The 16482-nt window shown below is 39.4% G+C and overlaps 1 protein-coding gene across 2 annotated transcripts; it reads right to left on the bottom strand.

Annotated features, from left to right (window-relative positions):
• Nucleotides 1-187: 187 nt before the first annotated feature.
• Nucleotides 188-12430, bottom strand: LOC101161080 (ras-related protein ORAB-1). 2 transcript variants are annotated; one of them, XM_004076897.5, is made up of 6 exons: nucleotides 11976-12430; nucleotides 9386-9458; nucleotides 8892-8987; nucleotides 6034-6129; nucleotides 5575-5706; nucleotides 188-1156 (listed from the first exon to the last, which is right to left on the bottom strand). In XM_004076897.5, the coding sequence occupies exons 1-6, from the start codon at nucleotides 11987-11989 to the stop codon at nucleotides 959-961; spliced, it is 609 nt and encodes a 202-aa protein (XP_004076945.1). In that variant the 5' UTR covers nucleotides 11990-12430; the 3' UTR covers nucleotides 188-958. The 2 variants fall into 2 exon arrangements, with proteins under 2 accessions (XP_004076945.1, XP_078788350.1); XM_078932224.1 differs by lacking the exon at nucleotides 8892-8987 and having other exon boundaries at nucleotides 11976-12417.
• Nucleotides 12431-16482: the final 4052 nt, after the last annotated feature.

Here is a 16482-nt window from a genome sequence, read left to right as displayed (position 1 = left end):
ATAAGAATGATTCATACATGAACATAAATCCAGCAGACCCCATGTTGTGACATGGCCCTCATAAACTTCATGTAGGCTTGTCCACACGGCAAAGATGATTCCAAAGTCTCTTCCTGACTGTATTCAAATCAACCATTTACCACGTCAGCATGTTTTTTTCTTTTTACATTCATCAAGAAGGATCCCATTTTATACAGTAGGATAGTCCAATATTTATTATGAATTTTGTTAAGTGTTACATGTTTAGCAACAAACAAGGTTGTCAAGAGCCACATATTAAATGCAAAGATAAAGAGTCAAAACCGATTCATCATGTGTTAAACACGGCAGAACTGGCAAACCCAGTTTTACATATATATACATAATGTTTATGTACATATACTTGCACTTGACTTTCAGAACAGCCGAGACAACGCTGTGCAGAGGCTGGTAAGAAAAATTAAAAACACCTTCAACTGGGGGGCAGACTGACTGACTGACACTCTGAAAAAGACAGCAAAATCATCACAGATAGAAAAGAGGGGGGAAAAAAAAGCTCCAATACAAGCAGAAACCTAAATGAAAATGATTCATTTACCAACCCTACAGAAGGAATGAAGAGACAGTCACACAGACACACAGCTCTCATCAACCTGAATGAAAGAGTCTCTGAGGTCTAACATGTGGGTGGGTTACAGGGCCGAGTTCAATGATCATGTATCAGTAGAATTTGTCATCAATAACAGGACAGTAAGACCAGTAGGATGCTTTAATTGTTTTTTTTTTTGTTTTTTTTTGGTAGTGCGGCTACGTTATGTACAGTAAAATACAGGCAACTTTATCTTGTTCTGTCATAGATACAAATCAGGTCTTCTTTATCCTGCCTGGTTGAACGGGGGCTTTTGTTGGGACACAGTGGAGTTTGGAGGTGGGGTGCAGAGAGTGTGAGGTGACACACAGGTGACGGGCGGTTCCTCGCTCAGCAGCAGCCTCCTGAGGAAGGCTTTACGGAAGTGCCTGGAGTCAGCTTCACATTGGGCTTCTCTCCTCCGACTGTGGCCCCGGGGCCCATCCTCTTCTTGATTTCTGCAGCCATCGTCATGAACGCTTGCTCTACGTTTGTTGCATTTTTGGCACTGGTTTCCAAAAAGGGAATTCCCAGAGAGTCAGCAAACTCCTGCAACCCAAAGGCACAACATTTAAGACTTCATGAGAAGGCAGAGAACATTCCATAACCACAGACAAAAGGAAAGAAATGCCAGCAGTCTCCTTACAACAGAATGACCAAAAATCCATCACTTTCATCAACCTATATTTAATTACGCTTGACCTCAAAGTACTGGTGTGATCACTGCATTAGACGCCCCGGCAACAATAATGGGAACTGTGTTGAGGCTAGTTTGCAGAGATGTTTATGAGCGCTGTTCACAAAACTCCTGTGAGATTTTTGTGTGATTGATGTGACATCCAGGGACATTTCTCCACAACTAGGAGTGCAATGATACATTTTTAACAACTATGCGATTCATATCATAATTAGTGGTTGACGATATGATTCATAGTCGATATTGGTTCATTTTGAATGATCTGATCAGATTCATTGACCTAAAATAGATCCGGGACATCTTAAGCTAAATAAATTAACCTACTGTTCCTCAAACTAAATGGTATTTTCCAAGTTTGATATAATCAATTTATTTCATGTTGAACTGATTTTTTAATGGTAATGGTCGATTTAATTAACAAATTGCCTCAGACAGATTGATCTGGTTGGAGGTCAATTAGTCCATACACCCCTATCCAAAACCATAAAATGACTTCATATTTCAGCTGCTCAACCTGCCTTAGTAGAAAACAACAAGTGAACCTAACGGCAAACATTGTTGTGCTCTACAAAACAGAGCAAAGAAAATCACTTTTTCTTAAAGTGTTCACACTTGAGTTTTCTACACAACACAAACCAATTTTTTTTCTTGGTGGATAGTAAACAATCAGAAAGTCCCAAGGACAATGGACACCAGATTTCTTGTTTTACACAAAAAAATCTGGTCATTGTTAAAGCACAAACATTATTCAATGATTACTGTTGGAGGGACAGAGCTAAGTCAGAATAGAACAAAAAAGAAAAGATTAACGATTGGTTTAAACAACAGAGAGGATAAAGAGCACAAAGACTGGATGAAAATTATGAGCCATCAAAAATTCTATTAAACTGGAACTCTGACAGAACCTATTATGGCCGTTGCTTTGTTCATGTACACATTTAGGAACTGCATGAACTGTAAAGCTATGTTTAGCAACAAAGAAAAAGGCCTCTAAGAGACACGACAGCCCATTCACAAAGATTACTCAATGTTTTCATATAACATTAAGAATATATTTGGTGTCTATGATGCCGAGAATGTAAAGCCTTAGTCAAAACTGTCCTTTTGGGTAATTACGGGACATGTGTTAGTGAAAAATGGGTAAACCTGTACGGGACATGCCCTGTGGCCTGCACGAAATATGAAGGTCGTAGACCGCTCCGGTGGAAACGTTCATGGACGTTTTTTCCCTACAGGCGTGCTGTGACCGACAGGTAGTAGCAGACACATACGACACATAAGGGGACATAAGTGAGATGCAGGCGCCGTACGGCTTTGTCCTTTTTCAATCTCCCCAAATCCTGCGGACTGCACAAAGGGGCCTGTTAGTGCGTTTGCTGTGATAAGTGTGCCTGCTGGAAATGATGAAATTAGACAGAAAGCAGTCTGTGTGGCTATTAGGGAGGATATTTGGTCCCCATCCGATTCAGAGTCACTCAGTTTTTAGGATAGAGTCCCAATCCCATTGTTCTCTAAAACATTTTTAGAAATTGAAAAGAATTTGATAAACACATCCAGTTTGATCCCGGTTTTTCTTAAATTCACGTTTTTATCATTTATAACTTAATAGAGTACTTTGGTGAACTACTGCAACCATTACCTAGAAAGACTAGTTTACTATTAACTAGAAAAAATAGGTGATAAATATTCATGTGAGAGTTTTTTTGACCATGATCCATGTTTACATGAAAAAATCTTAAAAAATAGAAGAAGTTTTTTCTCAAAATTATTTTTGCAGTACGACAGACAGGAAGGTGATAATTAGTCATGTGTTAGTCAAATGTTGTGACTGAAGCTCTAGAATTTTCAGAACTATTGAACATTTTGATCAGGAGTGATTCCATAAAAATTATCGACTTTCTTCCAAAGTTGTTGTTGTGGCTTGAATATGATGATTGATCATATCATTTATTTCGGTTGTTTTATCCCCTTTTCCGGCAGCCTGGACTTTGCAGCTGCCTCACTGCAGACTCCGTTGGCAGCAGGACAGCGCCGCGCCGTTATTAAAAAGAAAAACAAAAACCTGATCTTTTTTTCTTTTAAAAGCCTTTGAAGGTTATTGTTTGAACCCAGACAAATCCCAAGAAACACTTGCTGTCAGTTTTTAAAGGTTTATCAACAGTTTTTGATGTCTGAATCTCTCTCTAACTAAAGGCATTAGTTATACGCTTGAAATATCTAGAGCTGATCAAAAAAAAAAAAAAATATCCGATCACTGAACAGGCGACAACATCCGATTCTGATCGACTCAGAAACTAGGGGATTGGGTCTGATTTTTTAATCGTGATCGAATCGGGATATCCCTATTGGACATCCTGAGGGTACTTGGGTATCACGTTAACTAGGGCTGCAGGATATGAGGAAAAGTCGCAATTTGCGATAGTAGTGATCAATATTGCGAGGAAGATATATCTTGTAAAACATGAAGTAGCAAAAAAAAACTAAACACATCAATTCCATTTCACTGCAACAGTTTAATTTAAATAAGAGTCAACATAAGTTGAATTACACACCAAATGACCCTTTTCTAGAAGTCAAGCAGCTGACGTAAAAGGATTCCATCTCGTTGGTCAAATGCATCAAGGATTTTATTTGATTCAGTAAATACTTGTAGCTGCCATAAGATTATTTTAGCACATCTGATTCACCATATTCATTGTCTTTTTCGGTACGCATATTGCACAGCTTGATATCATGATCACGATAAATTTGCGATTTAATGTGCAGGCCTAACTCAGTGAGTGCAGCATTCATGCATGGTGAGTCAAGAGCCAGGAGTTACACCTTACTATTAACTAGTGTGGTGTGAGGGCACTACACGACAACGTCACAAGTGTGTGCAACTTCCTTTAACCTTACAAACTACTACCAGATACCCTTACCAAATGCACAACTATTGTACAACTCAACCCCCGTACAGGTACATTTGACAAAAGCTTTAGTTTAGTACAACAAAAGAATCTGGGAAATTTTACTGGAGGAGGGAATCATGCCCGCCAACTTCTGAAATCACGTCCAATTAATTCTAACTACACGTCAAACAGGAATGGCTTTGGAAAAGAAATTATCCAAATAAGAGGGTTAAAGAGGTAAAAGCCTTAAAAGTACAACCAAGAAACAAGATTTACTGCTGTGTGCTGAAGCTATACATATAGGCTATTCAACCCGACTGCAGAACTGCAAAGCCAACCCAAAAAATAGATTTAGGTGATCTACAGCACCTACACAAGCCACACTATGCATCAACATACATACACTGAAACAATGAGCCAGAGGACATGCACACGGATCTGATCATACTCCGATTTCTCAAGTCATTACGTGACTTATCCAACAGCAGTAGTTCTGATGAGAAGACAAAGGTGATATTGTCTGGCATACATTCGTAATTTTCCGATTTTATATCAAAGTTTTACATTTGCATTTGTGCACACAAAAAGCAGGAGACGAGAGACCCAGGGTAGAAATACATGTCAAAGACAACTGGTGTTTCCTCTTTGTGGACTAAAAGAAATGTAGAACAGCAATGTTGGCACCTCGCTTACCATAAACAGACTGGCAGAAGTTTTAAAAGGAACAAAAAAAGTTTTAAACTTGTGCCATCACGTTAAATAAAGCAATCCTGGATCAAGCATACCAGGAAGTGCCAAATACTGCAGTTCCTTAAAAAAACCCCACTACAGGCAGGTTCAGAAGGAAGCAGTTCTAAGTTGACTTCCAGGTAAAAAACTTTACCTTGTAGTTTGATGATTTTTTTAAATGGTGATTGCTAAAACATGTGGACATGGATTTTTTGATGATTGCATTTTCAAAGTCAATTCGCAACCATCTGATTTCTTTGAGCAAGCAAAGAGACTTAATGCTGTAGAGCAGATGCGTAGGGTTTTCTCAACCATCTTATTTCACAATCAGCATTCTGTATGCAGGATCCTGGTCCTGCAGTACAGTTAACAAAAACAAACAGCTTGTTGCATTTGGCAACAATCTGTCTTCTTTTCTGCAGTTACTAGTGAGAGTTATCATTCCCTGAATCCTTTTCTAGCCTTATAGTAAATATCTTGGGTAAATACCAAATGTCTTCCAAGAAGCAATTTTACACTTTGATGACAAAATGGTCTAGGTTGTTAAAAAACGTCTAAAACTCTATTTATGTCTGCAATTCCTAAATTTCATCCTTATTGCTCCACGGAATATTCAGCCTCTGCATGTGGATGGATCCAAAAAGCTTCACCTTTGCTGTTGTGTAGTCCACCACCTTCTTTGTTGTCAAGTCACACTTGTTCCCAACCAAGAGCTTGTTGACGTTTTCACTGGCGTAGCGGTCAATCTCCTGTAGCCACTGTTTGACATTGTTGAAGGACTCCTACAAGGGAAGAAAAAACAAGACTAAGCACAAGGCCTCCTGTTGAACAAACTGCTTTACTGACATGGTGAGAGAAGGGTCTTCGCAGTAACTGGAAGTTACTCTGAAGATTTGACCTCTACTTTAGATCCAGTGCACTTGCAGCACCTCATGCAACCTACATTGTACATTCTACATTGTGCTGTTCTTCTCACTCACTAATGTTGACATTTGAAAGATGCTAAATAAATGTGCTTTTTAGGAAGTTTAGCCTTTATTAGCAATAACTGAAAGCATAGCTCTTGTGAAGCCAATATTTAGTTTTACAGAAAATATGAAATGACTTGCCTGATCTGTGACATCATACACTACAATGATACCATGGGCACCTCTGTAGTAGCTGGATGTGATTGTACGAAACCTCTCCTGTCCGGCTGTGTCCCACTGTCAGAGGGAAAGAGAGTATGGTTTCGCTATGTCAAAACATAACAGAATTGACATAGCCTTAAAAAAAAAAGGAAATTTAGATTCCTACATCTTATGGCAGGAAAAACATTCAATGAAAAGGACCTAGATGCACTTTTACAAATCATCAAAGTCATTAATCTTTATAGTAGTCCACGTTTATATCAATGACATCATCTCCCCCTTCACTGCAATGAAACTTTCTGAAGTGGTAAACCAGACAATTCATTAAAGATCCACTCCAGTCATTTTGCATTAATCTATTTTCAAAACATATCCAGTGATCTTTAAATTATGATGATGCTGTTTTTAGCCACAAAAGTCATTGTGTCGTTTTCTAGGACAAGGTTTCTGACAAGGTTTCTGAAGAGCGGCTGGAGTTCATTAGAAATTCACCTCCTAGTTGTGGGCAGGACTGTTAGCACGAAGCAAGCCTGCCCTCATTTCCCATGTTCCCTTTGTTTACAGTCCCTCACGCTAGCTTACAGCCCTTTACAACCCCAACCTAACATTAGCGGTGACCAAAATCAGAGCCATCCAGCCGTACAGTTTTGATTCAGATTCCAGCTCAGACGAGGAAAACAAAGACGTTCATGGATCTATTTGTCTGAGGGGATGAATCAGAATGGAGCAGAGCAGGAAGACTGTGGCTCACTGAGTATACGCAACAACTACCATCTTTCCTTAAACTGCTTTTTTTTCATCTGGTCCTGATTCAGACTGATTTAAATATGGAAATAGAAAGTCAGAAAAGCAGTTTTAATCTCAATTTTCTTCATACATGTACTCAATCATGACAAACGCCACAAAAACATATTAAGAACACCATAAACAGCATTTTCATTGAAGTGGGTCTTTACCAAAAAGATGTTGAATACAACCTGCCTGTCCCTAGTAAATGTGATGTTTGGTAAAGACACAGGGCTCCAGACTAACGAAAAGTTTAGGGGCACAACCAGAAAATTTAGGGGCGCACACCGTAAATCAACATTATAACCAAATCTACTCATTTCCACTGTATTACTAATAAATACTTTAATAATAGACGCAGAAATTACAATGTGCTGTTTCAAATTCAGTGTCACATTTTATTCTGCACTTTTGAAGATGCAACAAGAAGGTAAACTGACAGCACCATCGCTGTCATGACAGTACAAATAAGTAAAGAAAACGGATGGAAATTTATCTTTGTGACACCAAATAGGTGCAGCCAAGATGCACAATAAGCGTGTTTGAGATCACAAAAATATCGCGAGAAAGGGGTGGGAGCAAGGGGCAAACCTACCCAGACACAGCTGGAAACTGAACTGACTGAAAGCTGCCCTACAGACTACAAAACAATGCATTATGGGACATGTGTCCTGATGGTTTTTGTAGTGGAGTGATTAATTAAAATAATTTAAAATACCAATTCATTAAAAAAGGCTACATACATAACAAAACCTTAAAATAATCATAAAATATATAATAACACAGATCATACTAAGGGGGAGAAGAATATTGAAACTAAATTGAATGTTAAGGACAACTCCAATTTCCTGTTCTCTTTCAGTCTCGCTGCAGATTCGCATTTATCTCACAGCCCCCCCGCCTGGTCTCCCCAATGATCCACGCGAGGTGCCGGTTCATCTCAAACACGTCTATCGTTGCATTTTCCCCACGTATTTTCAGTGTGTCTAAAACTAATGTTTTTGCTCGAGCGTGTTTAAAGTTCAAGCCCCGTTAGCTGTCACGCATGTAGGTGTGGGACATTTATTCTCCTCAGCTGACCCGACTCCCGCGGGAGCGGTGTGCTGCCGTAACGGCCGTGCATAAACCCTTTGATGCGCCGCCGTAACCTTAACCAAAACCTAAACCTTCCTCCGGGTCTGTGCGGCCCAGAGAAAAGTTCAGCACGGACTGCATGTATTTAGAAAATCACGAGCGAATAAATACGTTCTAAAGGAAAATAAGGAACTCCTTAATGTGGTCCGGGGAGGGGGCTGTCAGGTGACCTGCTTTCAAGCCCGGTCATTGCCACGCCCCCAAGAGTCATATACCCCACTGTGATTGGTTGCTTTGTCAGCTCCGCGCACGACAATGAAAAAGTGTCATTCATACAAACTGGCGGGCTGCAGTAACACTAAACCTTTATATTAAGGCGGGGACCGCAAAATATCTTGGGGGCCGCAAATAGCCCGCGGGCCGCGAGTTTGAGACCCCTGCTGTACACTCTGGCACTGGTACGCTAGCCGCAAGTCGGAAGAACGAATCAATAGTTCGCTTACCCATAGTTCAGACGCACATATCAGGTTGTGATGATATTTGTCTCAGTTTCCTTCCCACAGATGTTTACGCGCACTCGATTATCTCTAGGCCCCTCCCCCTACACGCATTTTAGCCACTTACAGTGGCTTTCCCTATTCTTCTCACACGCAGTGGCCGCCTCACACACAGGTATCACGCGAGAGTGTACGTGCTCGCGTTTCATGAATATGTGCACGAGTGTGTGTGTCTGCCTGCGTCCGTGTGGCTTGCGTCTCATTGATTATTTCATTGATCATTGACGTGCCCCTTCCACGTTTGATGTATAAAAAATACGAAGGGTGGGGGAGGCAAATTTACTGGTCGCGCATGTGCGACTGGATGTAAAATTCAGTCGCACACTCTCAAATTTTGGTCGCAAAATGCGACCAATTGCTCGCAGTCTGGAGCCCTGAGACACAGCAGATTTAAGGCAAAAAGAACAGTAGATGACTTACAATCTGAAGTTTAATGGTCTTTCCATCAAGCTCTATGGTTCGTATTTTGAAGTCAACACCAATAGTGCTAATGTAACTTTCTGTGTATGTATCATCCTGTAGAGAGAAATGGAGTTAAAAAGCCATACATCTTATTTACTTCCTGCTTAAGAAAAGAAATGTTTGACAGATACGGGGGGGGGGGGGGGGGGGGGGGGGGGCGTCTCAAAAGTACATTATTGTGTCCTGTTATACAAAATCTAGCGTTTCTTTTTCTAGATGCTTTAAAAATATATTGATATACTGAAAACAAGCTCTCATCACATAATTGTGTGTTGATGAAGACACATTTAAAGGAGTGGGAGCTGAACAAAAAAAGCTGCATTTCACTACATTCACCAAATGTAAGTGGGTTTCCAGGCCCAGCTGTGTGGCCCACTGGCATGAAGCCCCCCTGTTTGCTGTAACACGTTTGAACTATGTGCCATTTTTGGTGTGACTGTGGACAAACTCACTGCAAATCTGAGAAGAAGGCAAGACTTTCCAACACCAGAGTCACCAATCAGGAGCAGCTTGAATAAATAATCACTGTGGAGAAAAAAAGGTAAAGATGTTAGACAGGAACTGCCAAACAAAATGAGTTTTTAGACTTCTTACTTCAACACAAGTTTTTATTAAATTCAAGCATAAAATAAAAGCAGATAGAACAGACCTAAATAATAAAAAAATCTGATTTTAAATCAGTGGATACATATGTAACTTGTGGAACGAGTGAATTCAGTCTAATTTAAGCTCTGGGCCTAAATTTACATGGCAGTTTAAAAAAAAATTCTAATAAATGTATCTAAAAATATGAATAAGAGTAAGGGAAGAGTCATTCATTTCTGTGCTTATAGACTACTATGAGCTGGGCTTGGCAGACATCTTTATATTTTTTATTTTAGCTTGAGTCTAATGTATCAACTATTATAATGAGATTATGAAGCTCAGGAACCTGGATCAACACTAAAATTCAACAAAGCCTGCAGGCAACCGCCACGCCTAAACTGTAGTCTGCAAAACTAACATTTACAATGTCAGACATGAAAGCAGCCAAATCTTTGAATAGTCAAAAAAGAAAAAGGGGGGCCTCTGAAGTATTCCTACCGTTAAAAAACATAATCCTATTTTTAACCAGTGTCAGAAATATGCTTTACAATTCTTGATTAACATCTTCACATTAGGATATTCGGTTTGACACAAAACCATGACCGTAGTTGTTTTTTTTCTTTGAAAAGACTGTATGTGTAAAAACAAAAACTCCAAAGCTTTTCCCAACGAACCCATTGGAAATGTGTTCATTTGTTGTTTTAGTCATTTTAAAGGTTGTATACCATGCTATTCTCAAACCTTTTCTAGTTAACAATATTCATGGATATGATAACATATTACTCCTTTGGACCCCAAAAGATTATTATTAGATATTAGTTTTTTTTCCAGAGTTCTTCTCTAACGCGGAAGCAAGACGGCTCGGTTTTTAGGGGAACACGGCTTAAAGTTTCTTTTTATGGGGAATTATCATTACAATAAACTTAAAACCTCAAAACACTGATTTTGAATGATATAGACTCTTTAATAATATTTTGTGCAATTTTGACTACTCTGCATAATTACGACACTGTGCAATTCCCACTGTTAGATTTTGTAAATGTGCGATACATTTATTTATTTTTTTTAAACTATATACATATCCTGCTATATTCTTCCCATCTGTAACGCGGCAACAATGAAATTTCCCCATAGTGGGACTAATAAAGGGTTATCTCTTCGTATCTCTTAAATCAAATCACTTTGGGAAAATGTTAAGTGCATTAGTTTACTATAAGCTTCAGTTAATTAAGCATTTTGTTAAATTTCACTTCAAGCTTTTACATGAAGTTGGAAATCTGAATGGATGTTCATTTATATTCCTGGGGTCCTGTAATTCTTCTCCGTGGAATAAATTCCAGTCATTCCATTTTTCTATGAACAATTTGCTCCTACATATAATGATCTCTAAATATTTCTGCACTTCATATGAAAAAACTTGATGGTTTTGGCACAACATTTTAAACTAATTTCAGCTTTGTCATTTTCACTACATATGATTCATAACAACTAGAAATATGCTATAAACTATAAAGGTGTTTCACTTAAAGTGTTCATTGATCCGATTTATATAAATAAAAAAATCAAGAAATACTCAACTTGTGAAAAGAAGTGCTTCAAATGTGTTCAATAATGATCCTGTTTTAAAAATGGGATCAGTTGTGTTTAGAAGGGTTTTCCAACAAATAAATAGGGAGGAAAACATTAAACAAAGTCTTGTTTGTGTACGTTTGAAGTTTGATAACTGGAAAAAACAAAAAGCAGTAATAAGTTAGACTATTACTCAACACTGGTGTGAGGAAATCGAGGGCCTATCCCGTGACATGTGACCTACACATGACTGACTGACTGAGAGGCTGTACAGGAGCTGCTTAAGACCTGCCAGAACATACGACTGAAAACGGAGTCCTTCAGGGCGGCCAGTCCGCCGTCAGACGCCTTTTTCTCGGTAACAGCAGGTGACTGCCTGCTGCTATCACGAGCTAGCCGCTCCTTCAATCAATCCATTCGGGTCTACGTGAACCATTCGCGACGCTACGGGGCTGTGTTTCCACCAAAAGCCCACGACGCCGGACCCACTCATTCTAGCTATTTCATGAGCTAATTAGAAGATTCATCATTAATTTAAATAAACCCCATGGTTGACCTCAGGAATACTACGGCGCCTTTAGTATGTACGAGTCGACTCGACGTACGTACAAAATAGGCGAAAAATACACACTACTGTCTGATTCAGTCCAGCCATTCTACATTCAAAATGTTATAACTATACCCCCAAATTATATGGGATTGTTTGAACCCCATTCAGTGCACTTTTCAGAAAAAGATTCTGCCCAGGTGCGCAGGCAGGAAACGGTCAGCTGACAAACACCACGTCAGTTGCTTTTGTTAAAATATCTGCCTAGCCCTGACGAACTTAGTACTAGCTGTAAGCTAACCTTCTCTTCAGGACCAAAGCTGTATTAACGCCATACTCACTATTCGGGATTCATCGTTGGTTCGCGCTAGAGTGTATCCCTTCTCGTGGGATAAAACCTTCTTTCCTGTCCGTAGATGATCGGCGTTGGTCAGCAGTGATGACTAGCTCGATTTGTTTTCCGCGGCCGGCTAGCTGTTTTCTCAGCAAAAATCCAAAATGGCTGAAACTTCAACCAGGAAACTGCTAACATTAGCCGTGTTGGTGGCTAATTAAAAATAGAACTATAAATCCTGGTGGGGGGGAAATCGCGTGGTTTGGAATAAATACAGATGTTCAATCAGACGTCGTAGTCGCTGTAAAGTGGTGAAATGAGAAAAGTAGAGCGGAAAGAAGCGGGTAGATAGACGGCTCCGGGACTCGCTCGCGCTCGGTGTCTTGTTGCCGCAGCAGTGAAGTGTCAGCCCACAGGAGGGATTACGTCATTTAGTGAAACGTGGCACAGTGGAATGAGCCCGTGCGCTCGTGTCATATACTAATCATTCAACTTCCGGACACATTTTTTAACCAAAAAATTATCTCACCAGTGAACTTTGCCATTTATTTTTGATTAAGCATTATCCAAGCATTTTTATATGGAGCCCTCGGGGAATTTTATTTCTAATATCCTATAGGCCCATCCTTCACTAGATCTCATATTACCTATTCAATCGAATAGCAAGTCATCCACATTAACACTTTATATATTAATAAATGCAGATTTTACCAACACGAATTTCAAGGCACACTCCAATAAAAATGTTGTTGTGTTTGTTTTTAACATGTTCTTGTAGCATTTTCTGATGATGGAGGACACACATATGAAGGAAATCAAGGATTCCTGCGTATTTCTCTATTTAAATTGTGGTAAAACATGGGCAGACAAAAAAATAGCATATGTAAAAAATAAAAATCTGTAGCACTGACGTCAAAGCTACAATTAGGCCATAAGCTCCCTGCTCCACTCCATTCTGATCATCCACTGTCAGATAAATAGATCCGTGTGGATCTTTGTTTTCCTCGTCTGAGCTGGAATCTGGATCAGAACTGAATAGCTTCAATATTGTTCACCATTTTTGTTGCACTGCTAATGTTAGCTTGGAGTTGTGAGAGGCTGTAAGCTAGTGAGAGAGAGCGTTTAACAGATAGATGACCAGTAAAGGGGCTCCTCACCAACAGTCCTGTCCACCACTCAGAGGTGAATTTCTAAAGAACCACTGTCACTTTCCAGAAACTTTTTCATGGAAAATGACTGGTTTTTAAAATGTATTTAGGCTAAAACAGCATCATTACTAAGAGACCAAAGGGAACACTTTTACAACAGATCACAAATATGAGTCTTTGATGTGTGGTGGGTCACACTGAGGCCGTGGTTTAAGGCCGTGTCACACACATGCATTTCAATTTCAATTTAGCAGTCATGTGACCATCCAGTGTCTAGAATGTTCTAAGAATGTTCCCTTTGGATTCTTTGGATGTGGAAAAACAACAGTGGTGAACTTTAGGAAACTAACATGTGAATGGATTTGAGATTCATTCTAGTTTACTTGTTTGTTTGACACAGATTTCATTTCCACTTGATGATCTGGAAGAAATCCAAGAATCTGGAAAACTTTACTGTTCAATTTCTCTCTGAGTCTCACTGGTTGAAGTTTTGGATAAAGATGTCCTGGATCCACTTGAGGTCAGTGAATCAGATCGAATAGTTCAAAATGAATTAATATGAACTATGAATATTATCGTCAAACATGATAGGAATCACATTGTTGTTAAAAATTAATCATTACACTCCTAATTTTGGAGAATTGTCCCTCGATGTCAAACCAATCTCACAAGAGTCTTTCTTGTAAACTGATAGGTGCTCATGCACCTATCTGCAAACTAGCCTCAAAATAATTCCCTTCATTGTTGCCAGGGCATCCAATGGAGTGATTACACCAGTACTTTGATGTCAAACTTAATTAAATATAGGTTAGTGAATATGGCTCTCACTGTTTTCAGGACAGATGTCAAAGGGAAGTTGCAATATGTGGATGGCAGTGTTTGAAAGTATATGAATTATAAATATGAATTGGATCAACAACCACAAATCATGAATCGAATCTTTGTTCAAATTAAACTTTATTCGCTTTCTATTCCTTTGTAACATTGTCTTCATGTTTTTGTTCTTATTTTTTGATTCCTCTTAATCAGCTCAAGAAGTCTTAGCTGACTTAAGAAAACTGATTGCAGCAGAGAATCCGAAAACCCTCCACTTCTAAGTTTTTCTATTAATTGTTTTACAGTTTCACAGACTTCAAAGTGGTGGATGCCAACCTGCGTTTTTCAGATCTGGTTTTTCGGGAATAGTAAACTGTTGGCCATACTGCACGGTGGGTATGTCCCGATTAATACATTTCTGTGATTTAGAATTGTGCAGAATGAAAAGAATGATAAACTTTGCCAAATCTGGTAAGATTTTGGAAAACACTCATTTTGGTTTTCAAAAGAATCAAAATGATAGAATCACCTCTTAAAGAAGCCAGTTTATTGACCAAATTTTTCTCTGAGAATTCTTACATTACTGGAATCTGAATTTCTTTTGTAAAGTACACTAATAATATTGAAAAAGTAATTATTCATTTCTGTTGTTGGCAGGACTTGATCTTGTTTCTGTGTGCATCTAAAAACTGTCATCATAAAACAAACCAGACCTTAGACACAGAGAAGAGAACAGAAGGGAGAGGTGCAACGCCACTGCCAAAGAAATGTTGTAACCATCGACTGTATCAGAGAACTGGACCACATGACTGTGATGTCAACCATAGAAAAGGCCTTATCTCCATCTCCAACCAAATGAAGTCAATGCAGTTGGCCTTTTTTCACAATACGGACACCACCATGTTGGGGCTAGACAATGTCAGTTAGCAGTGATGGGCCCAAATTGGTCGGACTCATTATTTCTATGCCAACCAGTCTTAGCAATCAGGAGTGATCTTGTGGAAAGGCCACACCCCTACCACTTGAAAGCGGGCTCGGCAGAATCTGTCAAATACATTTTTTTAAATTTTTGAAACGAGACCTCATGCTTTCATTAAAGCATTTGATTACTCAGTTTATAAATTGAATAACTTTAATTACAGAAAAAAATATGAACAAAATAGGATTACCACAAGAATGTTTAAAAAAAAAATCAGGTTCTACCTGTTTATGGGAGGGGTCAATCAGTCCAGTTCTTAAAGGGTGATTGTAAACCTGCTTTAATCCACATTCTTGTCAAAACATTTTTTTCACAAGACACTGAGGGAGAGAGGGAAAACGTGAATACTTTTCCACTGCAGTTTCTAAAACCCCTCTTTCAGTTTAAAATTTCCAACTGAAAATGGGTTGGAATTGTTGGTTAATAACTGAACACAAAGGTACATTTTTCATGCACAGCCATGGATTCAAATCAAACAGGTATTTGTGGGTTTCATCCATCCATTCATCCATCTTCTTCCGCTCATCCGGGACCGGGACGTGGGGGCAGCAGTCTAAGCAAAGATGCCCAACTTCCCTCTATTCGGCCGCTTTCTCCAGGTCCTCTGGGGGGTTGTTTTTTTTCTTTACACAAATCTCTGACTGATGAAACACATTTCAAAATAGTGTCAGTGTAAAGTTTTGTGTAAGGTTTTTTTGCATAGTGAACCAGTAAAACAAAGAATCATGCAAGACAAATCTTATTAATGACCCAGCCCAACCTATTTTGATCTATTGTCAGTTTTCCCAGTGGCCTTTGATTATGATTATGCCATTTTTAGCCAAAATAAAAAAAACGGTGTGGTTTTCTAGGACATAGTTTCATTAGAAATTCCCCTCTGAAAGGTGGGTGGAGCAGAGCAACCTCGCCCCTCTTCCCCTCCCCATTGCCGAAAACTCTGAGTACTATTTCTTTCAAACTGCACTTTTAATGTGCTCCTGATTCACGATTTGAATAAAGAGACACTCAGAAATACAAGTTTAAGCTTAATTGTCATGGTACCTCCGGGAGTCCTCTCCTCCCCCCTCCCTTCTCTGCCTCTTCCTCCTCAGATTGGACCCAGCTGTCGGCACTTCCCTCATCAACCTCCAGTATTTAAGATGGCCTGGCTCCAGTATTCATCGCCAGTTCGTTGCCCACTACGGTGCAGTGCCTGCTCTTTTGTGTACCTCGTTTACCAAGCAATTCTTTTGTTTTGTCAAGCCAAGTAATTTAAGCTATCATTCCTGTCTACCGAAAAACCTCATCCACCAAGTGCCGACCTGGGTTCATCTCAAGCTCCTGACCATTAACATCACTAAGGCTACGTTCACACTGCAGGGCTTAATGCTCAATTTGGATTTTTTGAAAAAATCCGAATTATTTGCTAGACCGTTCACATTTCCAAGTAAATCCGAACTTTTGTGATCTCCAGTGTGACCGTGACACGACCCAAACGAGACCCGCATGCGCAGAAGCCAGAAGAATACTCAACGGTGAACGACGTCACTTGTTTGCGGAGCAGATGTCAACAACAGTGTTGTCAAAAGCGG

Source organism: Oryzias latipes, chromosome 15 (genome assembly GCF_053564925.1).
Source record: "Oryzias latipes strain Hd-rR chromosome 15, Olatipes_Hd-rR_3.1".
NCBI lineage: Eukaryota > Metazoa > Chordata > Actinopteri > Beloniformes > Adrianichthyidae > Oryzias > Oryzias latipes.
The sequence above is the reverse complement of the archived record's forward strand: the minus strand, read 5'-3'. Positions and strand labels throughout refer to the sequence as shown.